This window comes from Pteropus medius, unplaced genomic scaffold (assembly GCF_902729225.1).
Source record: "Pteropus medius unplaced genomic scaffold, Ma_sr-lr_union100, whole genome shotgun sequence".
Lineage (NCBI taxonomy): Eukaryota > Metazoa > Chordata > Mammalia > Chiroptera > Pteropodidae > Pteropus > Pteropus medius.
Genome location: NW_024349801.1, coordinates 8,605,192 through 8,632,019, shown reverse-complemented (window position 1 = coordinate 8,632,019; position 26,828 = coordinate 8,605,192). Strand labels below are relative to the sequence as shown.

Here is a 26,828-nt window from a genome sequence, read left to right as displayed (position 1 = left end):
AAGAGGGTAGAGAGGGCCCCATGCGATACTTGATGCCCCTCTCCTTCTGCTTAGATGCCATCAGCAAAAGGGAACCCATGCCTAGAAAACTATGGCCATAAAACAAAACAAAAGCACTGCAGTTTCATTCACATTCACCAAAACCTGGAAGCAACCAATATGTCCTTTACTAGGTGAATAGATAAACAAACTCGTCCATTCATACAATGAAATATTATTCAGCGATAAAAAGAAATGAGTTATCAAGCCATGAAAATACATGAACAAATCTTAAATGCACATTGCTAAGTGAAAGAAGCTAGTCTGAAAAGGCTACAGATTGCATGATTCCAATTATATAACATTCCAGAAAAGGCAAAAATATAGAAACAGTAAAAAGGTCAGTGGTTGCCAGGGGTTCAGGTGGAATAAGAGGAGGGTGGAATAGGTTAAGTGCTAGGGATTTTTTTAGGGCAGTAAAACTATTCTGTATGATACTATAATGGTGCATGTAAAACAAACATTTGTTGAATCCCTAAGAACTTCATAGCACAGACAATGTATCTTAAAGTATGCAATTTAAAAAATAATAATAAGAGATTGGGGGGATGCAAGGATGGAATGCAGCATGGGATAAAAGAATCTACCTGTATTATTACAAATGTAAGAAACATCCCCTCACTGAAGAGGGGAGGGGGAAGGTCCTGACCTACGGAACTTCAGGAATGAGTGGAGTCTGTAAAGCTACAGGCAAAATAACCTGTACAGAGCACCGAACTCCAGCTGATAAAGCTGACTCCCATGGAGACAGGTATGAGCTAAGAATTTTGAGACCACGGGGGTGGGGTGAAAAAAGCAAAGGGATGAAGCACAAATTAGTAGTTATAAAACAGTCACAGGAATTTAGAGTACAGCATAGGGAATGCAGTCAATATTATTGTGATGGCTGTATGTAGTGCCAGATGGATGCTAGAGGAATCGGGGGAATCACTTCATAAATTATATAAATGTCTAACCTTTGTGCTGTATACCCAAAACTAATATAAAATAATAAAAAAGAATTCTGATACTATGATACATGCATGCTGAAATTGAACAACTAAGTAGATGGCAGATGGTAGGAATAAGGTTTCTCATCATTGAAGTGACAGTTTACAGATAAGCAAGGGGAGGAGGCTAGAATGACCCATGTGATAATGGATTAGAGTTGAAGACATCAATATGAACTCACGTTTAGCTTAATACAAATACAGACGTTTACATACGGAAATAGTTGTAGATAAGTGTATATACATAAGTTAGCATATACATGGGCGTTTCCTTGCTCTGTCAGCTGACGGGGTCCAGAATCAATGGCATCCCAATAGCAGCCAGCACATACCTAGGAATCAGATCTTGGTTTCTGATACCATTCTCAATAAAAGAAATCAGGGCTCCCTAGAGAAATGGTTGATTCTAGGACTGGCATAGGAAACAAGCATATAGTGGCTAAAAGGACTTTGTAAAAAAAAATTAAAAACAACCTTCACGATGATGGGGCTATGTCAAAAGGACACAGGTGCCAACTGATGGCCAAAGATGGAACGATCTGAGCACCAAACTACAGTATTACATTATAACTGAAAGAATAAAGATTCATGAAATAAATAAAAGATTAAATAAATGAAGAAATGGGAGAAAAGAGACAATTCTCCCACACACGAGAATTCTAAATAGTTTATGTGGACACTCTGCCTTCAAGGAAGGGCAGCATAACTACCCACTCTCTGAGTGTGGCCTGCGCATAGTACAATATGGAAAGCTGGGGGTGTGGGGGAGAGCAACTTGACAATAGAGAGCCCTGGCTGGGGCAGATGGAGAAGCCAAAGTCTCCTCAGCCAGGAGATCAAGGTCAGCATCCACAGTGGTAAGTGGCGGTGATGGCATGCACCCTCGATCACGATGTGAGGAGAATGGCACTTCGCCTCTGTGATCTTCCTCTCAAAAACCCACGTAGTGAGATCATCAAACAAATCCAAACTGATGGATATTCAACAAAATCCCTAATCAGTACACTTCAAAACTGTGAAAGTCACCAAAATAAAAAAAAACAACAACAACAGGAAAGTCTGAGGAACTGTCACAGCCCAGAGGGACCAACGGAGACCTGAAGACTAAGAGCAACATGAGATCCTGGATGGGATCCTGGAACAGACATTAGATAAAAACTAAGGAAACCTAAGTAATGTATGTACTTTAGTTAGTAATACTATGTCAGTATTGTTTCAACTGTAACAAATGTACCATACTAATGTAGGGCATCAGTATAGGAGCAGCTAAGTCCGAGTATATGTTAACTCTCTGCGTTGTCTTCCCATTTTCTCTGTAAATCTAAAACAGTTTTAAAAATGAAGTGTATTTTAAAGAATACATTTTAAAATTAAGTTAACAATATATTTTTTAAAACCACAACTTCCCAGGCGACTCTGACATGCGAGCAGGTTTGAGACCCTGGTGCACTTTTGAGCGTGCACCAGCACCACCCAGAGAACCGTGGAAAACCAGTCTGCTGGGCACACCCCACGCTGCGGCCACCGCTCCGGAGACCAGGCTTGGAGAACCAGGATCCAGACAATGCAGAGATTTGTCCATCAGCAGGCGCCCACCCTCCCACCCCAGGGCACCACATATAAGCAGTCTTCTTCATGCCCTATGCTTGAATGCCGATGAAGGTCTGGAAATCTTGCTGAATTCAGTATTTCTGCTGTGGGTAGGGGTGTGACTGCCCTGTGCAGGATGAGGCAACCTCTCTGACAGGACCTCACTAAGTTGCAGTGGTGTGGGACAAAGGGTACAAAGAAACAGAGCAAAAGGCTTACTATGTGCTAAGCATTGTTGGAAGCTTTCATTGTGTTTTTGGCAGGGAAGGGAAAGAATTCACTATGGAGACTGAAATGCTGCATCCCAACCAGAAGCCAGCCCCTGAGGCCAATCCTGCCCGCCTTGGAAAACTTCTGGGTGGACGGAGTGGGCACATCCTCATTGCCGATCCTCAGGAAGCAGGTACAGAGGATCCAACGGCTTAACGTATTTAAAGGACCCACGACATAGTAAACAAACAAATAAGAAATCTGTGTCTCTCACTTGCTTTGTAATCATTATGACCTGGCTCATCACAAAAGTATTCCTGTAATATTTTCTGTGTGAATCCTGTCTCTCCAACAATACTATAAAGTATTTTGAGGTCAAGGTCACTGTTACACAATGCAGCCCAGACCAGCATAATACCGAGCACCAAGAAGTTCACGGGATTGTTCCTTGGCCTCTGGGTGGACTCAGATGCTTAATTAGCATGAGGGTCTTGGAATCTCCAGAACCAAGCCAAAGGCAAGGACCAAGGAATGCTTCACTGGACCCCTCTTCCCGCATGCCGGGTCTCCACGCAGGTGAGCACTCAGCAGCAAAGGGACACAGAGGCACAGTGGCCTGTGTCATCTGACAGCTCCCATGAAGCCTCCTCATCTTGTACTTTTCCATTACTCAAAGCAACTGGGCTTTGTCAAACACCACAATGTGGGGAAAACGATTCGATGAACTCCGGAAAGTAAACGGGAGCATTTAATTAAAAGGCTTGTGTAAAGGAAGCTGTTTCTTCAGGGTTAGCCTCAAAACCTCCTCGGAAGGGCTTCCTAATTGGAGCTGGCCACGGTCTCTGCAGCAGCCCAGGCACATCCGTGCTGTGGTCCTGCTGGCAGAGGTTAGCACAGCATAGAAGCTGCTCTCAGTGGACACTGGCTCTTGCCTGGGGAGAAGTCAGAAGCTCAGGGCTCTGGTACATCAGCGCTTTCCAGGGCTGGGAAAAGTTTAATAGAATCCTCCTGCCCCGCAACTGAATCAAAGTGCTAATAAACAATGTTATCAAGAAGGAGGATGTGAAGGTTACCTGTTTTGAGCAGCTCAATATGTTGTCTCTAACCTTCTCGATAGCCCTGCAAAACCGTCATTGTGAGTCCATTTTGCAGATAAGGAAAAGTGAATAACTTGCTGAAAATCAAAAAGGTTTTACATAGTAGAGTCAGGACTGAAGCCAGTTGCCTTCCATTTGATTGACTGATTCATTCAAAATCGATTTATCACTTCCTATGCGCTAGCTAGCTATCACACTAGATGATAAAAATTAAAAAAAAAAAAAATTAGAGCAATAAGGTGTCTGCCCTCACAGAGTTTACTTGGGGTGGAGGAGATGGAAAGTAAATGAGTAAACTAATACCTAAAATAATTATAGACAGTTAAACAACACAACAATGTGATAACGAATAATGGGAGGGGTGTTTCTGTGAATTCAAGGCCTTTTTCTCAATCAGGATGCTTGGCTAGAGTTTCCAATGGTGACTTGGAAGATGCACTATCACCTGACAAGAGACTCCTTAGAGACTCCTTAGGGTCTGAACTCACATCATCTGTGGCTGTATTACATCACATTTCTCATTATAAGTGGCTAAAACAGGTCCTGTGTTTTAGGAGACGCAGAGGAAAGTCGCCCCTCAGAGCCTATTGTACTAATCTGACATGGAGCTGCTTTCAAGGCCTCTCCCTTTCAAGGGCATCGTACTCCCCTGAAAGACTGCAGCAAGCTGGCAAGGAAGACGCCATGGAAAACAGAACATGCCAGGAGCATGGAAGTCGAAGGCTTTACAGCCAGGCAGTATAAAACTCCCAGCCCTGCATTTGCTAATTGGAAAGAGCTAGGAAGTCGCATGAGTTCTTGAGCGTTAGTCTCCTTAATTGTTAGATGGGGACTATAGTACTTGCTTCTTAGGGTTGTTCTAAGCTATTTTAATTTAAGAACTGATATGGGATTAGCAAGAGCCCGGCTCATCCTAGGCACTTCATAAATGTTAGTTGAAGGATGCCAAGTCATTTCAAAAGAGAGGAATTAACTGGTGAGTCTTCATAGCCATGACTTGCCTGCACCCAAGCCCACAGCCTCCCTCTAAGTCCAAAGCACAGACCCATGCCCAGAGAGGGCGCATTCCAGTTGCAGGGGACTGACCGCACTGCTGAGCCCTGAAGTCAGGGTGAAACAGACCAGCATTCAGAGGGGTCCTGTCTCCTATCTTGTGTGGGAAATTTGGTCTCTGCTGCCCTTGAGTCTACGTCCTGCCCACCACTTCAGCTCCCAAACCCACTTGCTGCTTTATGTCGATGTTCTGCCTCTCACACACGCCGACGATTAAATTTTTTGTGAGCCCAGTATTTATCTGCATGTCACATCCCCTCTCATGGGCTACAAGGCTAGGTGGCTCACTGCCCACTCTGTGTCTCCACACGCCACATGTGGAATGGGAGACACCACTCCTGCCTCAAAGGACTGTTGAGAAGAAAAGGAAATGATGCATGCTGTGTTTCTGGGACACAGGAAACCCCTCCGTCATGCTAGCTTCCTTTCTTCTGTTCCCTTCAAACTTTCTCACATTCCTTCCTTCAGAATACAAAGGAATACTTGCCATTAAGAAAGCTCCATAAAATTATGCTCTGACACAACCCCTCTGCTGCAAACATGCAGATAAATACTGGGCTCACAAAAAATTTAATCGTTGGCGTGTGTGAGAGGCAGAACATCGACATAAAGCAGCAAGTGGGTTTGGGAGCTGAAGTGGTGGGCAGGACGTAGACTCAAGGGCAGCAGAGACCAAATTTCCCACACAAGACAGAAGACTGGACCCAGGCCCACAGCCTGACACTAGGGGATGGCATGAGGCCCCTCCATGAAGGCAGAACAATAACAAACCTATGTGCTGTCCAAAGCTAAGGCTTTATGAGGAGCTCTGGGCCAGGTGGAGGCAAACACAAACTATTAGAGAAAGGAAGGGAGAAAAACCAAAGAAAAACAAAACAAAAACTTCCCTCTTGAAATGAGCCTCTACACCAAAATTCCAAAACAGGAAGATATCTAATGCTTAGAAATCGAGCCAACAAAACCAATGTGTTACACAAATTAAAATGATTGTGAGAAATAAAATGAATATCATGAAACAATCTGACAAGGACTTTAAAATAGCAACGTTGAGAATGCTCAAAGTGACAGATGCAAGGAAAACATTCATTTAAAATAAACAAGAAATTCTCGAACAAAAGCAGACAGAAAAGAAACAAGAACGGAGGTAAAGAACTAATTAAAAAGCAAATGACAATTAGGAAAAAACATTCACATATCACAGATAAAAAACAAAGACCCCCGAGTTGTACAAAAAAATTTAGACACTGAAGACAAAAAGACCAAAACATCCTCCAAGAAAAAATGGACAAAAGCTATAGACAGATATCTGCAAGAAATGACACTTAAACATAATAAAGGATTTCAACTTCACTCAATAATGCAAATTAAAACTCATAATAAAATAAAAATTAAAACTATACTGAGATAATATTTCTTACCCATCAGCTTGGCGAAGTTCAAAATTTTGAAACTATACTCTGCTGAAGAGGATGTGGGGAGTTGGGCATTCTCTAAATGGTGGGTGGAATGCAAAATGGTACAACTGCTATGTAAGGGACTTTGGCAATATCTGACAAAACTGTCTATGCATTTATTCTCAACCCAGCAATCCCACTTCTAAAAAATCAATGTGAAAGTATGCCTCTAATAGTACAAAAATATATGTGCATAAGATTATTTTTATAGCATTATTTACAACTGCAAAATATTGGAAGCTACCTAAATATACAAACATGATTTGGGAAAGTAAAATACGGTGCATCCACATAATGGAATATGATGCAGCAGTAAAAAAGAATGAGACCTATCTCTATCAACATGGAGTGATTTCCAAAATATATCTTCAAGTAAAGAGAGGCAAGATGCAAAAGTATTTTACCTTTAGTGTAAGAAAGAAGGGGAAATAGGTAAATCTGCTTCTTTTTGGCAAAAAGAAACACAGGAAGAATAAACCACAAAACAATGAACTTGGTTACCCACAGGTGACTGGCAGAAAGAATGGAGAAGAGCTGGGGAAGGAGTGATGCTTCTCTGAGGACATATTTTTGTTTAATTCCTGAAGTACATGAAAGCACAGTAAGAAAATAAACTCAATGAGGTTAGGTAAAAGAAAACTGAAAGCAAATAAAAAGAAATTAATCATATTTCAAATGAGTAACATAAGCACACTAAAAGGGGCGAGAACCAATAGAAATCACTTTTGAACGCAATATTATGACTACATATACCCTCAAACAAATCTTGAGGTATGGGTGGAGTAATTCTAAAATTATTTTATGAGCAGTATAGGGTTGAACAAATGGATAAAGGTACGATATTATGGAGAGACATACAAAGAGACACGAAAGAAGAGACATACAAATATGGAATGGGGAAGGCGAGGAAGAATCCAGGAAAATTTAAAATGGAATTGGAGGTATCAGTATGAACTTATGATTTAAAAATTATATACGTATATATATTAATATATATATTTCCAAGCTCTGTCAGCTGAAAGGCCTTAGAATAAATAAAACTTTAATAGCAATGAGCACACTTAGATCCCAGACATTGGCTTCTAAATACCAATCTCCATTAGAATAAACCAGGGCTCTTCTGAGAAACGGCTGGTTCCAAGGTTGGGACAGGCAAGGTACAATTTGGGCTGGAAAATCTTGTACCTGGAAATGAGGAAGTGATCAAAAATATAACCAGGCATGTCAATAGGACATATGAGGCAGCTCGAAGAGTCTCTCACTGGTTGAACCTGGAACAATTTAAATACTAAAATAAGTAAGGGCAGTAAATGGAATATAAACTGTTGCATAAATTAAGAATCCTCAAGTTTATACTGATAATAGAGATGACAGAAAGGCATACAGACAGACTGACAGATAAATTATAGATGGATAAGCGAGAAGAAACAATATCAACTATTTCAGTAGAGATGAATAACTTAAATCTAATCTTGAGGAAACATCAGACCAACTCAAAGTGAGGAAGACTCTGTAAAAAACTGACTTCTAGTCTTCAAAAATGTTAGTGTCACTAAAGACACAGAATGAGAAGTTGTTCCAGGTTAAGGGAGATTAAAGAGACATGACAACTAAAGCCATCTTGGGATTGTGGGCAGAATTCTATATTGGAGGGGGAAAAAACCTATATAAAGGACATTACTGAGATAATAGAGAAAACTGGAAGATGGACCACAGAATAAAAGTATTCATCAATACTAAATTTCTTGAAGTTCATAACTGTACTCTGTTGACTTAAGAGAATATCTTTTTTCTTAGAAAATACCCATACTGAAAATTAAGGGGTAAAGGTGTGATGCACGCAATCTACACTCAAACAGTTCAGAAAGAGAATAATTTGTATATAATTTATATAATCGTTTGTATATATTATGAGTACATTTATGTGTGAGTCCATATATTTACATACACAAGCACACGCATAGAAAGAAGATAAACTTGGCAAAATGTTAAAAACTGGTAAATCTGAAAAGGGGTTCTTTACAATGTTTTCTATAAATTTAAAATTATTTCAAAACAAAAAAACCCCACATTTTTTTAAAAATAAATATTCTGCATATAAGAATCAAATTAAAATTCCACACAAGGGATAACTCTAAGAAAGGAATATTAAAAGAGATAACAGCTGAATATTTTCCAGAACTTAAAAAACACTGGTTCTTAGTTTGCATGAGTACTCTGAATACGAAGCAGGATAAAAGACAAATGATAATGAAACTGTAGAATGTCATGAACAAAAGAAAAGATCTTAATATATAGCACAGAGGGGAAAATCTCATTACCAAAAAGGGATGACAGACAGATAGCAAAAGTAGTAACAGAGGCCTAAAAAAATGAACTACCATCAAAATGCTGAGAAAAAATAACTGTCAACCAAGAATTTTATACCCCGCTAAAACAGCATTTAAAGGCCAAAGTAAATGAACATTTTCAGATATCTCAACACCAAGAGAGTTTATTTACCACAGACTCTAAAAGAATTATAAAGAAAAATGTCAGCAAATCAAAAACTTAATTCATAGGAAGACAAGATAAAACAAAGTAGATTATTACAAATTTAGTAAATATAATTACTGGCTTTAAAAATAATAAAAATAATGTTTGGTGTTTAACCACCTTGGGTAGACAAAACAAAAGCAAGATGTTCAATGAGAAGTTAAAGCCAAACAGGGTCCTCCTTGCTATACTCAACAGGAGGACATCATTTTTGTTAGAAAAAAATACATAGTTAAGTATGTATTTATCATAAAATTTAAGAATACAAATATAATCTATAGCCAGGTTGCAAACCAGCCCAGGGAAAAGGGAAAATATAAGATGTATCAATTAAATATGAAATAATGAAAAGGTCAGGTGAAGGGGATGGAAGAAGGATCACGGAAACAGAACGATAAAAAGAAAATACAAAACAGAAGAAAAACATCCAAATATATTAATAATCACATTAATCTGAACAGATGCAATTCATGTAGTAAAAAAAAAAAAGATGATCAGACTGCAGCAAGAAAAGGTGTATTGGAAAATGCACTGCAGTTTGTGGGACACAAAGAGAAACAGAAACCTGTTATCTGAAGGAGAGTGGGAAGCTGCCATGGGATTGGGGTGAGCTTTCTGGGAGAGTGGAAGGTAAAGGGCTGGGGGAGGCCCCAGAGACTGAATAGATGAGGGAGACGGACCACAGGACACTTCTGCCATGCAGCTTCAGTTTGCAGGAAACATGGCCACTCCACACAGGGATCAGGATCCGTGCCCACATACTCTGCCAAGAACATGTCAAACTCCAGGCACAGAAGAGCACCAAGCTTCCTATGGACAGGGAGGAAGGAAGAAAACACTTAGACAGACCCCCAAAGAACAGTACCCCCGGTGGGAGGAATGCATTATCCTGCTGGTTTTACCCTTAAACAGTCTTTCCTTGTAAGCAGCTGGGCTAAGAGAGAGCCTCATCTGCACAGACCAGCATCATCCTCACAGTCTTTTCTTTCAATTGCTCATCATAATGCCATAATCCTATTTTGTTGACTGCTTACACATATGTGATTCAGACTGCTTACTTCATTCGATACTAATAACAACCCTGTAAGATGCTATTTTATCCCCATTTTATAGAAGAGAAAACTAAAGCCCAAAGTCATGCCACTAGGAAGTGCCAGGATAGGGTTCAACCTCCAGCTTCTTTAAACTTGATGCCTGACTTGAGCATCAAAACTCTGGAACCTAACACATCTCTGGGCTCCAAGGGATGTTCTACTTTCCTTCCTAAGAGCCCAGTCTTTGCTGAAAAAGCAGAAGAGAAAATTCAGGCATTACACCTGGTGCCAGTGTCACATGATGCTGTCACCAAGCCCAGTTCATTTTGCTGAGTTATCATCATCTCTACACCTGCCCAATGCCCCCACCAGACCGTGAGCCCTTAGGAGACAAGCCTGAGAGTTATTCACCTTGGTGTCTGTAGGACTGAGAACCGTGCCTGGAAGACAGAAACTGTTCAACAAAGTGTTCATCAAGGGAATGAATGAAAAAATAACAAATGAAGAAAACTAACAGCAGCAACCTCATCGCACCACGTGTCAACCTGGTGTTGGAACACATTCCATATTCATTTCTCAATGTGTCGGTCACACTTCCAAACCTTTGTATTAGACCCATGCATGAAAACACTGGTTTTCTGAAATCGGGTTGATCTCACACCTAGATGACTTGTGCTTAAATCACAACTGGCCCTTCTGCCTCACAACAGCCAAGCGAGACTTCACTTCTCGAAGATGCACGGGTAGAGAACAGGGTGTGAGTGTTATGAACTTTCCTTCCCTTGTGAAGAAAATAGTAACACCTCTGGTGGTTTGAGCCATCAGAACACACAAGGAAGACGCTGCGATACCAGAGGCATCCGCCCTCCTGGAATGCCCTTCGTCCCTCTCCCCGCTGGTAAGGGCCTCCTCATCCTTCGCACTGCAGCCTTGCTGTTGCCTGCCTAGGAATTCTCCAGAGCAGCTCATTCCTCTTTTCGTGGCTGTTTGTACATCCTCCCTTTTTCACAGCCTTTACCGCACCTTCCTCCATCCAGGTACTCAGCACATATTACCGAGCGTCCACAACATGCCTGGCACCTGAGATACACCGATGGGCAGAAACGGATGGGGATCCCGCCCTCGAAAGCTTGCAGTCTAACACGGTGCTGTCCAACAGAACACGCTGCAATGATGGACAATGATGCCCTGCCCAATACAGCGGCCGATAACCACCTACGGCTGTTGAAATTTTTTAAATTTTTGTTTAACTTTAATTAGTTTAAACCTAACTTTAACCACGTGTGGCTGGTAGCTACCACTGGACAGTGCAGGGAATCATTCTGCAAGAGAATTCTCTTGCATACCTTACAAATCCTCACATACCCTTCGACTCCCTCACGTCTGACTCCCGCCTCATCCTCACGCGGGTTCTTAAATGCAGGGGCTGTGTCAGTCGTTCCTGTATCTTCAGAAACAGTGGATCCCAGCACACAAAAGGACCTAAGTCACTGCTGAATAAATAAGTGCTCGGATAAACAAAAAAGTGCTAGATGTATAGAAGTTCCTACCTCCTGACCAAAAGTGGGAGCGAGAGAGAAGCCAGAAAGCAAGGTGAGGAAATTGCGATGAATCTGCTGCTAGCCCCACAAAAAGACCCAGAGCCAGGAGTTTCCCTTCCTGTCCATTCTCCCCTGCCTTCCTTCCAGTCGTGACTGCTGACTTGGGAAGCAGATGTGGCTCACAGACAGAAGGGAGGGCTGGGACCACCCTGAGGGCAACTCACACTGGAGCCCCCTCAGTTGCAAACTGTGGCAGAGGGTTGGGTATGCTTTAGAAAAAAAAAAAAAAGCAAAAGAGAAGACAGTTCCACAGTTGAGTAAAATCATCACTTTGTTGTCTGCGGGCTTAGGGCTTTCCAGCTGCAGTTCTTAGAAGAGAAAGTGATAGCTCTTGCGCCTGAGAACCGTTTCTTGGTCTGTGGTTGACTCATCAAAGATACCCAAAGCGTGGTGGGCCGCTCTGAGAGCGCAAGGGGGGAACTGCGAGGGTGCAGTTTACATGTCAAGACCCTGTTCTGTCTCAGCACATCAGCGGGCATGATGTGCCACCATCAGATTCAGCAGCTGGGGACAGCTTCTTTCAACATGAGCATGGACGGCGGTGTGGCCAAGATCTTTAGAGGTTCAGAGACAGAGGCTGAAGTTGAAAAAAAAAACCCAATCACTCCACTCACTCATGTCATGAGAGTTCAAAGCGCCTAATCGGTACCTGTCCCATTATTTCATGGCTAATCGTCCCAGACCTTACCTGTCACCATGTACAGAATCTCTGACTTCAGGGCTGAATACAATAGCAAAGCTCAAATTTACATGTAGATTTTCAAGAATCTTACTTACACTTGTTAGCCATCCTCTGGCATGTTATAATTATGCCTCCTGAGAAAATCCACACACTGAATTTCAAGAAAATTTAGGTTCCAAGATTCCTTAGAACTGCTGACAGTGATGATCATACGTCTTACAATGTTTATGGTCAGACATCTAAACAGCAGAGCAAAGCACGAATTAAAAATGCAAAATAACCTGATTAAAAGGACCTTTTTCCACGGGTCGAATTATGTCTTCTGTATTAAAACCCTCCAAGGCCATACTGACCTTCAAAGCACTGGTAGGGCAGAATCCTAGCACACAGAGGAAGTGCCCCAAAGGTCTTCAAAGTATAAAGCGATCATGTTGAAAATTTATTTTCTCATCTTTTCTTGCCATGCCTCTACTCAAAAACACTACCTTCTGATCTCATGCTGTTTCAAGCTGAACCTCCACTCTTGCCCCTTAACCACCCTAATTTCCAGGGCTGTTTGAGGTTCTCTAAAACTCTCTGAATGTTCCTGCTTCTGGACTACTGCTTCAGCTGCCCCTTGGCCTAAAACGCCACTTCTGTCTACCTTCACACATCGAATCCTCAGGGCTACCTGAAATGCTTCTCTTCCAGGCAGCGGTCTCTTCCTCCCCAGGCGCCAGGGAACGGCCCACCCCTGGGGCCCCCAAGGCAGCCTGTCTGGGCCCTTCCTGAGTTCTCAGTGCACAGCTTTGCAGCTGGTCATTTGGGACCACTTGATCCCTTAATTAGCTTAATCAGCTTCAAGTTCTTTGAAAGATGAGGCCAGTCATCTCTACATGCCCCCAGTTCCCAATACACAGTGGGTGCAAAGTAAACTCTTTGAATTGTAGGACAAAAATAACAATCACAAAAAGCTAAGAGAAAAAGGTGGTTCCAATTATGAGGTAGCTCTCTTCTGCATACTCAAATAGCAGCAGCTGTTAAGAATATGAGCCTGGAGCCAGACCAACGAGGTCTGGATCCTGGAATAGCCACCTACCAACTGACAGACCACAGCATAGGCAAGTGATGTGCCTCTATGTACCTTAGTTTCCCTACCTGTAAAACAGGGAGAGAAAGAGACCTTACCTCCTAGGATTAACTGAGTTACTTACTATGCTTAGAACAGTGTATTTATATAGCACGGGCTCAATAAAGAAATCTTGGCTATTTTGACATGGTACAGAAGTTGTTGATTTGCTTTCTTCCCTAAATTGTAAACATTTCACCTTATTCATCATTATATTCCTAGTATAAGGCACACAGTGATTCACTTCTAGGTACACAGTACTGGCTTATAGCAGTCACTAAATGTTTGATAAAGAAAGCATAAATGTAGTTTATTGAAGATGTTTGAGGCAGATGTTACATATTTTCTACATATCTTAATGAAATACAGTTCCGACTGTCCATAACATTCTTCCTCGTCTTCTTTGCCTGACCAAACGCTATGCATCCTTCAGGTCTCAGATGAGATGCTGCTTCCACCTGGAAGCCCTTTCCCTAATCTCCTAATACCAGCGGGTTCCACGCTTGTGTAGGGCACTCCCACATCATGGCGTGCTGCAACATTTGGCTCCTTCCTGATTTTCCCACAAGAATGTGAGCTGGGTGAGGACAGCAACCATCTCTTACACACGACCAGAGCCTCAGCACCCAACACCATGCCTGGCACACGCAGGTGCTCAGTAATCTTATGGCCAGTTGTTTCTCTTTCACCACCAAGTGATACAAGGAGTCACTGGTGGGCAGCTAGACCAGTAATGGGACATCTTATTTGAACTCAGGGAACTCAGCACAGACCCACTCTCCACCAGAAGTGGCGGAGTGGGACAGGATCAAGAAAAGGGCTGAAGGTGAGAAAAGCCACTAGGCAGAAGAAGAAAAAAAATTTTTGGAGATGGGAAACTCCATCTCAGTATCATTGTCACCAAGATGGCAGGCGGAAGACTCAAGACCAATTTCCATCGAGGACACAAGTGACAGGGTCAGTCAACCCACTGCCCAGAAGCGGGAACTCTTGATTTTCACCTTGCTGGTTTACGTTAGCAGAATGCAAATTAATATCCTAGTGTTGATGAGAAAGCAACAGGGCATATGGCAATAAGATAAGAAATCACGCCTTTTAGTAAAGCAAGAGGCTCCGTAAGTAGCACAGTCTACGAGAGGAGAAGAGAAATTAACATTCACTCAGCACTGACTGGGAGCCAGGAGCCATCATTCAATCCTTTGTAGGAGATATTGTTATTCCCATAGCACGGAGGTGAAAATGGAGGCTCTAAAGCTGGTGAGACTTGCTAGAGTCACCGACACGGCAAGAGGCAGAGTTTGCACTTGAACTCACAGACCCTCTGTCTCCAAAGCCCACGCTTGCTCTTTCCAGTTTCTTCCTCACCATGCCACCTCCAAAGTTTACAGCAAGTTTAAAGGAGAAATCTCAACATGCCTCCTGTACCTGGGACTTCTATTAAGAAGTCCACTGCATTTTCTCTTTCATAGCAAAGGACCACACAAAATACAGAAAATAGCACCCAAATGAAATGCACTCCACTGAAAAGGATCCACAATACCCTTGATGGAGGGTGGGGTGGGAGCCCAGGCATTTAATTAAGAGCCGGGGAGACTGGGTGAATATTAAGGGAGGAGAAGCGTAGCAAGTCGGGCCGTCATGGCAGATGGTGAAAACAATTGTCAGATAAGACAAGGGAAAGGGAATCCTTTAGCTGCTGTTATGAGCCCTGACAAAACATTAGCTCTCCATGACATGCTACCAGGAGCAGGGAGCGCAACGTGAGAACGCGAGACAGCCCGAGGTGGGGGCGCGATACTGAGAGGAGCGATGGAGGCTTTGACAGACGGGGCGGCGTCACAGCACGGCCTCAGGACCCACATCTGAAGGCAGGAAAGGCTTCTTGCTATCTCTTTCATCCATCCATTCCTTCGCTCTCTCATTCAGCAGGTATTTCTTAAGTACCTATTATGTACCTGACATTATTACATGTTGGAGATACAACTGTGAGCAAAAATAGAGACCATCTCTACCTTCGTGGAGTTTGCAATCTAGTGAGGGAGACAGAGATTACTCAAGTAACCAGACTGCGACCCCTGCAAACTGAGGTGAGTGCTGTCAGCGAAGAAGCAGGGGTCTTCGTGTGCGGACGACACCGGAAGCTGACCTACGAGGGGCGTCAGGAAAGGCTCCCATGGAGGACCTGCTGCTTAAGCGAGCTATGAAGGATGAGAAGAACTACTCACATGAGGGCTGGCGGGGAAGGGAACACGCATGTAAAGCGCAGGGAGACGACGGGGAAGGGTGTGAGGCAGGCCAGATGGGGGAGGCTTCGCAGGGCTGCATAAGGGCTTCCTTATCCCTTCCAGAAAGAATCCAAAAACACCCTCCTACTGCAGAATGCATCCATCTGGTTCTTAAGCCAAGGCTGAGGGCACAGGGAATTCTCTAGAGCTTCAGCCTCCTCTGCAAGGCAGAGCTGCGCTGGTTGGGCTCCCGGATTCTTCGTGAGGTAGTATCATGCACCCGCGTGCTGATCCTTGGCTCTGTGCCCTGTGCATGCTGTCATTCCCTCCCACCATCCCTTCCTCTTTCCTCATTCATTCTGGCTCAGCTGGCATATCACCTCCTCCAAGAAGCCCTCTCCTAACTCCTTTCCTAAGCTGGCTTAGGCACGTCTGCCTATAGCTCCCTCAGTATCTTTGTGTATCTCCATCATGGTATAAAGTATTGCAATGATTAACCTAAGAGTTCAGTCACTCAATGAATACTGGTTGAGTTAACATACATAACAAGAGATTAATGTCCATAATATCTAAAGTGCTCTAAAAAACAAATAGGAAAATACAGAGACCTAGTTAGAAAAATGAGCAAAGGACTGAAATAACAATAGCTAATATTTATCAACTGTCTACAATATGCCAGATAATATGTGCTTTCTATGAATGAATTCACTTATTCTTTATCCCAGCCCCACAGGATATGATTAGATCTGCATCTTACAAATGAAGAGTCTGGCTCAGAGAGGCTAAGCAAATTGCTTGAAGCAATGTGGCCAAATGCCCTTGTCCACCTACCATACTGAGTGTCACCTCCTGCTACCTTGTTCTGTGTCTCTACCTCTCTGAGCGTCAGTTTCCCCACCTGGAAGCAAAGCCATTTCTAGCCAACCTTGTTCTGCTGCTATATTATTAAGTCGCTAAGTCCAAGAATCACTGAGGGGAGTAAATGCTATCCAGGATGTCAGACAGAAGGAGTGAGGCTTGCCTACAGAAGGAGCTCAGCACCACTGTTATAATCATTCCCGAAGACTGGCCTTTTGTGGGCAGTGAGGGCAAGGGCTGAGCTGTGGGCAGTTCGCCTCGGTGGGGGCGTTCACGAACATTGGCAAACTGATATTCATCACTGTTTTGAGACCCTCTGCAGACAATGTACCATCTCCCCTTACTGCTTGCACCTGGCGGGGCTTCCACTCCCCACCCCACTTGCTTTGGTTCACCACTGGTAAATGGAAACAGTTCCTAAGGCTTTTTTGGGGTGGTTGAGAGAGGAATACAGTTTCTGAGCTGGCAGGGAAAGTAGTCCATTTCCAAATCTTGACAGTGGTGGAGATTCTATCAGCCTCTTCCGGATGCCAAAATCAAATCCAGGATGGGGGAACCAACCAGGAGAGTCAACTTCCCCCTTGGATTTGCCATGTTTCAAGTTCGCGGTCAGATTTTCCATCACAGTCTGGCACTTTCCGCTCAGAGGCAGTGGCCAAGTTGGACTGATCGTCTCATCGCCACAGAAAGGGTTTTAACTTCATTCATTAGCACAAGTCACTTGCCATACTTCAAAAGACAAAACATAAGAACCCTTAAGGTTTCTGTTGTTGTCATGGGTTTAGAAAATGACTCCCTTTTGAAAAACAAAAAGGTTGGTCAAAGTCTGCTGGCCTGGAAGTGAGGGTTTAAAGTGTGTTAAAAAGAACAGCTGTCCCCAGGGAAACGGATACCTGCGTTAACAAGAGGCTGCAGAACAGACACTCTGTACGGACTCTCTGTGATTACTAGTGGCTTGGAGCTGCTGCCAGTGACACGTGGACTGTCCTGAGCCTGCTTCCTCTAGCTAGGCCTCTTCTGGGGATAAGCAGGGCCCCTCAAGAAGCAGTGGTGATTCTAATGGTCATGAACTGGGGTCAAGTTCAGGTCATGGAGTAAGAAGTTTCTGGCACAGTCACAATTTTGAAGAAGTACAGAGGGGACTGTAACCAGCTGAGGGTTATTCAGGACTCTGACGACCATTTCCTTAAGTGAAACCTACCTATAATTTCCCTTGCTCCTTCTCTCTTGTCTGTTTTGGAAATCCAAGTGGTACTGGCTTCCTCAAAGGAGTTGGAATGTTTTCTCTTTCTAATAAGGGAGGGATTATCTGTTCTAGAATACGTGGTAGACTTGACTATTAAACCATCTGGGCCTTGTGTGCCTTCTTCCCTGCTTTTTATGAGAGCTTTGTAACGACTGATTTAATAATTTCTTTAATAGCGAATGCTCTATTTGGGTTTTCTAGTCCTCCTTCAGTCTGTTTCGTTAAGTTGTATTTTTCTAGGAAACTGACCATTTTATCCAGGTTTCCAAATTGAACTGCATAGAGTTAGTCAAAGCATCTCCGGCTTGGAAGGATTATATCCTTCCATGAATAAGCAAAAGGGTGAGTCCAAGATGTGACTCCTGCCGCACCCGCACACCCCACTCCCCAATCACAGCCTCTGTGTGTCAGACATCAGGACTTAGGAAGCATGTCAGTGGTCAGGGCTTAGGAAGCATGTCAGTGATCACGGCTTAGCAAGTGCCCTGTACTGCCTAGAACCCAGCGGGGCACTGATCTAGGGGCCAGCTCTGGAATCAAACTGCCTGGATTTCTCTCTGAGCTCCACCATGGGCCCCCTTAACCGCAGCCTCCTCCTCTACAAAATAGGCATCTCAACAGCTACTGCCCAGGACTGCTGTGAGGATCACAAAAAGTACTTTACTTTGGAAACTCCAAGGCCTCATCACCGGGAAGTCCCCCATGCTCTCAAACTTTCAACTTATCACTTTTCAAATCACAAACTTTCAACTTATAAATTCTCACGACTGCAGACTCAAGGTCCAGGTTGAAGGCACTTCAAATCTCCCCAATACCACCAGTGTGTATTCTCAATCACCATCTGTCATTTTTGTCTCAACCATCTTGGTGCTTATTTGTCTGGAACAGAGGTTCTGAAAGTGAGTTCCTAGACCAGTGGCAGCATGTGGGAACTTGCTGGAAATACAGATTCTCGGGCACTCCTCTATATCTACTGAATCAGAAACTTGGGGTTGGCACAGCAATCCATCCGTGTGGGGTTTTTTGGGGAGGAGGGTTGTTTGTTTTTCTTTCTTTTTTTTTTTTTTTTTTCAGTTGTAGCAATCCGTGTTTTAACACATCCTCCAGGAGATTCTGATGCTGGATTCATGTTTGAGAGCCCTCAAAAGTCATAGGGCATTTCCCATGCTCGTGCTCAGTTCTGAAGTGCTTTTAAAACATGGTTACTCCATCATGTTCGATGAAAGAAAAAACAATCATGTTGAAAGAGTGAGTAGGAAGAGATAAACAAACATTACAGAAGTAAATGCTGAGATAATTTTAAAAGATCAATGGAGAGAAAATGGCAAATGTTGCATGTTTGTGCTGGATGACTCATTCGATGATAGGAACAATTCTGAAAACACCAAACCAAGCAGTGTCTGAGATGCAGTGCCGGGACACGAGGAAAATGATCTCGAAATTCAAAGAAATGTTAACACGGGGCCGCAGAATCAGCATCGACAGTGGAAACTCACTGGCTTTGTGGAAATTTGGAGAAGGCTGGGCGTCCATGTGTGTTGAGACAGGGTGTCAGAGTGACACCCCATCTCCCTGTTAGGAATATTTCCACACATTAAAGGCTCATCCGAGTCTGTAAGGTGTTGTTGATTCTTTAGCCTATTTAGACAAGAGTCCTAATCAGTTCTCCTGGACCAGACCATGGAAGTTAACCCAGCAGCTTCTCCATACAGATGAAACCAGTCTGTTTTAGGGGGAAAAAAAAAAAGGAATGCCTGGTAGAAAGTGCATCAGCAAGGAGGAGAAACTGTCAGGTTTTAAACCTTCGAAGGGCCAAATCGCACAACTACTTACAAGCTTAAAATCCAAGGAGTAACTCTGGATCTGCCACAAATGGATCTATGAACCTCTGCTTACAACCAAACACTTCTACAGAAATTACTGGACATACACACCCACGGCCATGACAATTCAACATTTAAAATGCATAACCCGCACCCTGTCCCCTGAGGTGCCAGCTCATTTGATTGCGGTGGAGCCCATTTTTAACAAGCTCTCCAAGGGATACCGAGGCAGATGGTCCCCGGACCAAAGAGCCGTATGTCATTACAGAAGAATCGGAATCAAGAGCAGTACTGAGTCGCTGCATACGCTTCACAAACATTGCCGGGGAAAATGCAGTCTGAAACCAAAACACCACCCGCCACAGCCCTGATTTAGACTTGTTCCCACAGCACAGATCAGGGAAGTCAGCAGTAAATGAGTAACGTGTTACATAAGTTGCTTTTCTGTATGCAGAAATTTAATCCACCAGAGAAAAGTTAAAATCATATAAAAAGCAACAGCCCACCCCCAAAACAAATGCTGGGGAAGCATAGCCAGGATCTCCCCATCCACTTTCTGCCAAGCAAAGATGAGCCCTTCTCGGTGCTGAAATCCCCACCCCCTCACCCTCTTGCCATTGAGAACTGGATCCTTTGATGCAGGTGGTCAGGGAAAGGGGACTTGGGGAGCGGGGAAGAGGAGGACATTCAGGGTTCCACTTGGGCACTGATACTAACTTTATCAAGGCTTCCCACTGGTTGAAAACATAAGTGGAGCCTTGTTTTGTTTAACTACACCTCTGACCCCTTGCTGTAACGTTCTGGAATCATATGACACCCTCTATCTTAGGTCTTGTCCAAGAATCTTAAATCTCTCTCTCTCTCTCTCTGCTCCCCACTCTCCCCACTCTCCTCTCTCTCCTTCTCTCCCTCTCACAAGGATTCCCAGTCTTTTTCTCGCTCCAGTTACCCCAAGACCTTAATAAGAAGCTAGTTCTAACTAGAGTGTTAAAGGCTGGCAGTGGTGGGGCATTTATCACCCCCAGTAACCACAGAAGATGTCAGTGCGAGTATGACGAAGGCATACCATGTATATAACATATGTGCCGCTCCTTCCAATGAGTTGGCCTCAGGAGTCTTCTCAACACTGACCTACAGACCTCCACTCTGAGCTTATTGAAGTATAGATTGTAAGTTTCAGTGGGATAAGTCCTTATCTATCTTTTTATTACTCTACTCCAAGCAGCTATCATGGCGACTAACCCTTAGGAAATTCTCAAAATAATAAGTATTGAATTGACACCTGATGTGACATTTAATTGCCACCCCCGTATTGCCACAGTGCATGTCTCCAAATGCAGTAGAGTCACCTGGGGTGCTTGTTAAAAACCCATCTTCTGGGCTCTGCTCCACATGTAGTAAATCAGACTCTTTGGGAACTGCATTTTTAACAAGGTGATGGGTAAGCCTATACACATCCAATCCGAGAACCACTGCCTTAACCTTACAGGGGAATCTCGAGGACAACAATACTGTGGGATGTGATTAAGCAAAAGGGCCCTTGGGGAATACCTGAAACAGAACACAGTAGAGGCGAGCAGCTTCCTCCTCTCTATCCAGGCATGGGCCCGGGTGGAGTAAAGAATATTCAACATGGGAAAAAGCGAGGCCATGAAGAGATCAGAGATGAGAAAGTTCTGGAGAAGTATTCTGGAGCTAAAATTCTAAGTTACTGATCTCAGCAGGCTCTACCTTGCCTACTTCCCCTAGCGTGTGTGGCATGCCCCATCATCAGATCATGAACCGGGGGCATAGACAAGGCCCAAGGATAGAGAGAAAAAGGCTAGCAGCCATGCCTCGCTGTGGAAAGTTGCATGGAATGAGGCATGCACCTTCATCTAGACTTCTTCAAAAGTCTGGCTTCTCTCCTTCGCGCTGTAGTCTGGCAGCTAAGTCAGCAAACCATCCTCTCGTATGCTTCTCCTCTCACTCTTAGGGTGGCCACATCTGGAGCAGGGCAGGGGGCTGCTACCAGCCAGGAAGCACGCGCAGGTCCCCTTTGTCTGCACCCTAGGAGCCTCAGAAGTTCCCCTCACCAACCACCATTCCCAAGACAGGGAATTCCTCTGCTGCAGGCAGCTGTCACAGGAACATCAAACATGAATGTTTGTGCCAGGTCTTGTTTATAAAAGCCCACTTCTCCCAGAGAGATGAATTTTTAAAACAAACAGCATTTACATATGTTAGCAGGCAGAGTCATGTCAGCATCAGGGATACCCAGACAGAAGCGTGAATCAATCTGGGGCAGAGACTACTAAATAAATCCTGTTTGGGTGAAATTCCTCTCTGGAGAAAGAGAAACCTCAAAGCAAATTGCTCAGATTCCCCAGAAGATGTCATGCTCTCCCCAGCGGGGCATGCCCTGAGCACTCAGAACTCTGAAAGCGCCATCACCCCACCCCTCCAGGATCTCTCCCAACCCACCCCACATCCCACCACATCCCAGCGTCTCTATTACCACACAAGCTCTGGTTCCATCCAGGACATCGACTATCTACACACATGCAGAGTATCTTGACACACCAAGGCTTAAGATTCTAGCAGCTAAAGAGAAAAATGCCACCGCATAGACACACAAGTATCTGAGAAATGAGGGGGTGCGCATAACCGGTATGGACAGTTAACCTGGAAGACTCTGCCATGAAGGACTCGGTCAGGGCGCCATTTGACTACTCTCAGGTTTGGGAGCTTGAATTACCTGGGTCACTACCTCCTCTGTCCTTAATTTTGCCTGTGGGGACCTGGTCATGGGGAAGTTCTATCATCTTTGCTGTGTTACTTCCAGGATGGAAAAGGAGTTAGGTGCAAACCAGAAGAATTAGCACAGGACAGGAACAGGGCAGCATTTAGGACCTGTTTCAGAAACGGGGCCAGATCATGGAGGACCAGACACCAGCCCAGACCTCTGGGCTACACTGCCGGAGGCCTGAGGAGCCCGAAAGCAAGGGCTCTGCGGGACATGAGTCTCAGGTCCTGGTGGGTAAGGACTTTGAGCTACCCTCACGGGAGAAGCTCTAGAGTGGTTACCATGACCTCGAGTGTCTTCAAGTGCAGTCGGAAATTTTCGACCCATTGCAGGCCTTGCCGGAGCATCAGTGGCTGGCCCCGCGCCCCCACATGCATAGGTGTCAGTAACCAGTATGGGCACGTGACCAAGTCCACATGGTCCTAGGAGGGAGAGACGAAGGGAAAAGTACTGCCTAGCTAAGAGTCAGGGATGGGGTGAGATATATGTATCTCCCCACGAAGCAGCCATCTGCCATGGCAGATGCAGGAGAAAGACAAGACACATACCAAGCCCGTTCTCTGCCACTGCAGCATGGGTGACATCACACTCGCCCAGGTCTTGCTCTCCGATGTCATTCAAATCCAAGCCAGGCTGGTGGGACCCATTTCCCAAGTGCCTCTCATCCTTCTCAGAACCGGTGTCTCCGTTTTCCATGCCATTTTGAGCCTTTTTCAGGGGCATTATTTGCAAACCACTGGGGGTAGTCCTGTAAGACACTGTCTTGGCGGCCCTATCACCTCCTGCAGGGGGCTTTGCTGGATACCCCTTCTTCGGCTTGGACAGGGAAGGGGTGATTCGCTTCCGTTTGTGGGAAGTCCCTTTGCTCTTTGCAGATTCTGACGGTCTGTGAGAGAGTTTCTCCACCGATGGGCCTCTGCTGTCACGCAGGAGCTTGGAGGCGCTGGCCTGCTTCCCTGACTTGATCCTCTTGTCCTTGGACACGTGCAGCCCATTGAATTCATCGATAAACTCCTCACAGTGCAGCAGATGGTGTTCTGGCTCCCACGTGTCCTCTGTGCTTCCGTAGCCTTTCCATCGAATGAGATACTCCCATTTTCCTTTCTTGTTCTTCCTCTTGTCTACAATCCTTTCAACCTGGGATATAAGACGAGAGTTAGAAAAGAGAGAGAGAAAGGGAAAAAGTCAGTCCCAGACAACAAAAACAGCACAAAGCCCTCAGGATAAAGGCCGTGGAGTGAGCTGTTCAACGCAGGAAGCTGACACTTCCAGGAGCATTTAAGATGGCTGGTTTATTTTAGGACATCACTGAATGGAACCAAAGGTTCATGGTTGTTTCCCATGACAACGTAATGACGCCTGGCTGGTGGCATCCGCCTGACCAACCAAGGCTTACTCTTGCTTGAAATCACACTGTAAGTTTTCACTAAAGATCTTTATTCTTCTCATTGCACCAAAGTAGAATTAGACTTTTAAAGACCTATCTGGTGTTGGTTTTTTACCACAACTTATAATAATAATAAGTAACACTTACCGAGTACTTACACGGTAAGCACTATGTATATGTATCCTTACTTATACATAGTAAGTATAATCATTACTATTACTATTACTAAATGTTGTGCCTGGACACCCCTATTTCATTTTCTCCTGACAAAAATCCAATGTGGTAGGTATTCTTTCCATCCCCATTTACAGTGAGGAAACTCGGGCTCTGAGAGATTAAGTCATTCAGCCAAGTTCCAGGCTAGTTAGGGCAGAGCTAGGATTTGAACCATTCTCACCCCAGATTTATTTTCTTAATCACTAGGCCATACCAACTCTCAACTACAAAAATCATATTGATCAAAAATGACTTGAGTCGACAAAGCCCAACTTCCCCCGACACAGGGCCCCAAGCTACAACACAGGGGGTGCAACTGTGAGGCAAAGAGACAGGTAACATTTGTTGAGAGCCTATGATGTGCCTTGCATAACCCCATGGGGTGTACGATATTATTACTACCATCTGATAGATGAAAGGACTGAGGACAAGGCAACTCGCCTACAATGCAGGGCCAAGAGGTGGTGGGGGTGAGATTTGAACCTATGTATCTGTCTGGTTCTAAAGCCATGTGCGACTGTCTTCAAAACTTCAAATGTAAGCAAATATCCCCTGTCTTCAAGTAAACCCTTAGAAAAATGCCCGTCTTAATGCCAATAACGGTATATTTAGGTGAAGGGTATGTGAGGGTTCATTACTCTTTCAACTTTGCTATAGATGTGGAAATTTTTTTAATTAAAAAATGACAGAACACTCCAATGTTCTACCAAAGAAAAGCAAAATTTCAATGAAAGCAAAAAATTATATTCAAAAGCTTATTCTATTTCAAAGTCAACATAATATACTTTTCTAGAATGAAATTTTGACCTAATGACATTAAGTAATAATTAAAGAATATATCCTCGAAACATACAAAAAGAAAAAATAATATGAGAGGGGAGAAGTGGATAGTTATAGTTGATAATTGTTGGAGATGGATAATGGGTATGTGGGGATTTATTATATGACTGTTCATGTTTATATGTTTGAATTTTTATATGTTTAAAATTTTTCATGATAAAAAGAAAAATTTGAAAACCGAGATTGTCTCTCTCAACAGAAGCTATGCAAATTAAATGACTCATCACTTTGCACTTAATAAATGTGTAAACAGCAGAGCCATCCTGCCTCTTCATAATACTGCTTCTTCATGGACAATTTTATTTGTTTCCTTAATTGATTTATCTCAAATCAAACTGGCCTGTTTATATAAAAATCTCTTTCCTTACAAAATGCTCTGTGAACATCTGTTTTAGATTTAGTACATAATTTTTAGATGTATCACACAAACTCTATAACAGTTTTAAAAAGTAAAATCACATTGAACTAATTCAACTTCCAATCTTTGGGTCAAGGAATGGGGCTAGTTGAGTTTGCTTCAGAAAGTCAAGAGTGTTTCTGGAAGGGCCTTCAGCCTTACACATTTGAAGGATTTTGAAGGGGGAAGTCCTCCACAGGTTTACAGAGAAACAGAAGTGAACAAGCAACCTGGTCCTGCCTGAAATAGTAGCATTCCCAAGAACACCAACCAAGGAGAGTCAGGAGCAAGCCCAGATATTTCTTTGGAGCGAAGGGATTTGTGGTATGAAATTCTCCAGCTTCAGAAAGCATATGGTTGGCTCCCAGGATGGAGAAACTTCTTCCCCAGGATGAAGCAGAAAACTAGGCTAGACAAACAGCCAACACAGTGGATTGGTGCATGTGTGGGTGGGTGGATGGAAGAATGGATGGAAAAATGGATGGTTGAGTGGATGGATGAACAGATGGGAGGATAGTGAGATCAGTGAATGCATGAAAGGATAAATAAATGAACAGATAACTGGATGGAGGGGTGATGGTTGAAAGGGTGGGTAGAGAGGTGGGTTCTAAAATAAATGGGTGAATAGATAGATGGCACTCACTCATCCAAATGAGCTTAGCATAGTACTTAAGAACACAGGCTATGGAGTAAGACTATCTGGTTTAAATATCTTGCTAAGCCTTTTATCATGTATTCTTGAGCAAGTTACTAACCCTCTTTGGGCCTCAGATGACTCATCTAGCAAGGGGGAAATAACAGCATGTACCTCATAGGGTGGCTGTGGAGAATACACAAATAAGCAGTTTTGCATTCCACAGTAAAGGTCACTTAATCTTGCAAATCCTCCTGTGAATACAAACCTTGATGGCATTTAAAGACAATTTCCCCATCCTGCAGAATACGACCCCTTAGAATAACCAATTCCTCCCTGAGGAGAAGAGAGAGTACACCTACTTAGATAAGTTCTTCCCAGTGTGGGAGATGGCTATCCAGAGCAGGGCTGCTTGAGAAGCCTGGGAGTCTGCAGGGGTGCAGTATCTACAGGCCTGTTTGGAGCCACACTGGGGTGGCGGGTGGTGGGATGAAGACCTTGATTTTTTTCCTCCCAGATATTAGAGGATCGAGTCACAGGGTCACAAGCGTCACTTTATGGGGGACAAAAAGACCACTGCTCCCACCTCTGGTCCCATCCACAAATCCATGGGGTAGTCTAACAGCCATTTTCATTTAAATTAACCCAGTACTAAAGATGACCAGTATGAACAGGATCAACCCTGTTAATAGCCTGATATACAGGGGCAGAGAACTCTTAGCTCTGCTACTTTCTGTCCAGATGACCCCAGGTAAGTTGCTCAACCCCTGTGGCCTTCAGTGTCCCTGTTTGTAAAATAGAAATAGTGGTAGTTATAACAGCTGCTACCTTTCTTGGAAGAAAGAAAGGAATAAGAAAGATATAGGGAAAGTAAAGTGCCTTGAACACCACAAAGCACTATAAGGAGATGAGTGGAATTGCTCTAATATGTATGAAATGTTAGTTGACAAAAGTACTTTTGTATACAATTATTTCCTCCACGTTCAAACGTTAAAAAAAAAAACTGCTTTTTTCAGGTTTAGAAA

At 43.7% G+C, this 26,828-nt stretch overlaps 1 protein-coding gene across 1 annotated transcript in view; it reads right to left on the bottom strand.

The window, feature by feature from the left end:
- Positions 1–26,828, bottom strand: part of CDYL2 (chromodomain Y like 2) — a 156,113-nt gene that overhangs the window by 28,215 nt on the left and 101,070 nt on the right. Inside the window, exon 2 of the mRNA XM_039888834.1 lies at positions 22,878–23,466. Within this exon, the coding sequence (XP_039744768.1) occupies positions 22,878–23,466 (589 nt within the window). The remainder of the gene's footprint in view (positions 1–22,877; positions 23,467–26,828) is intronic.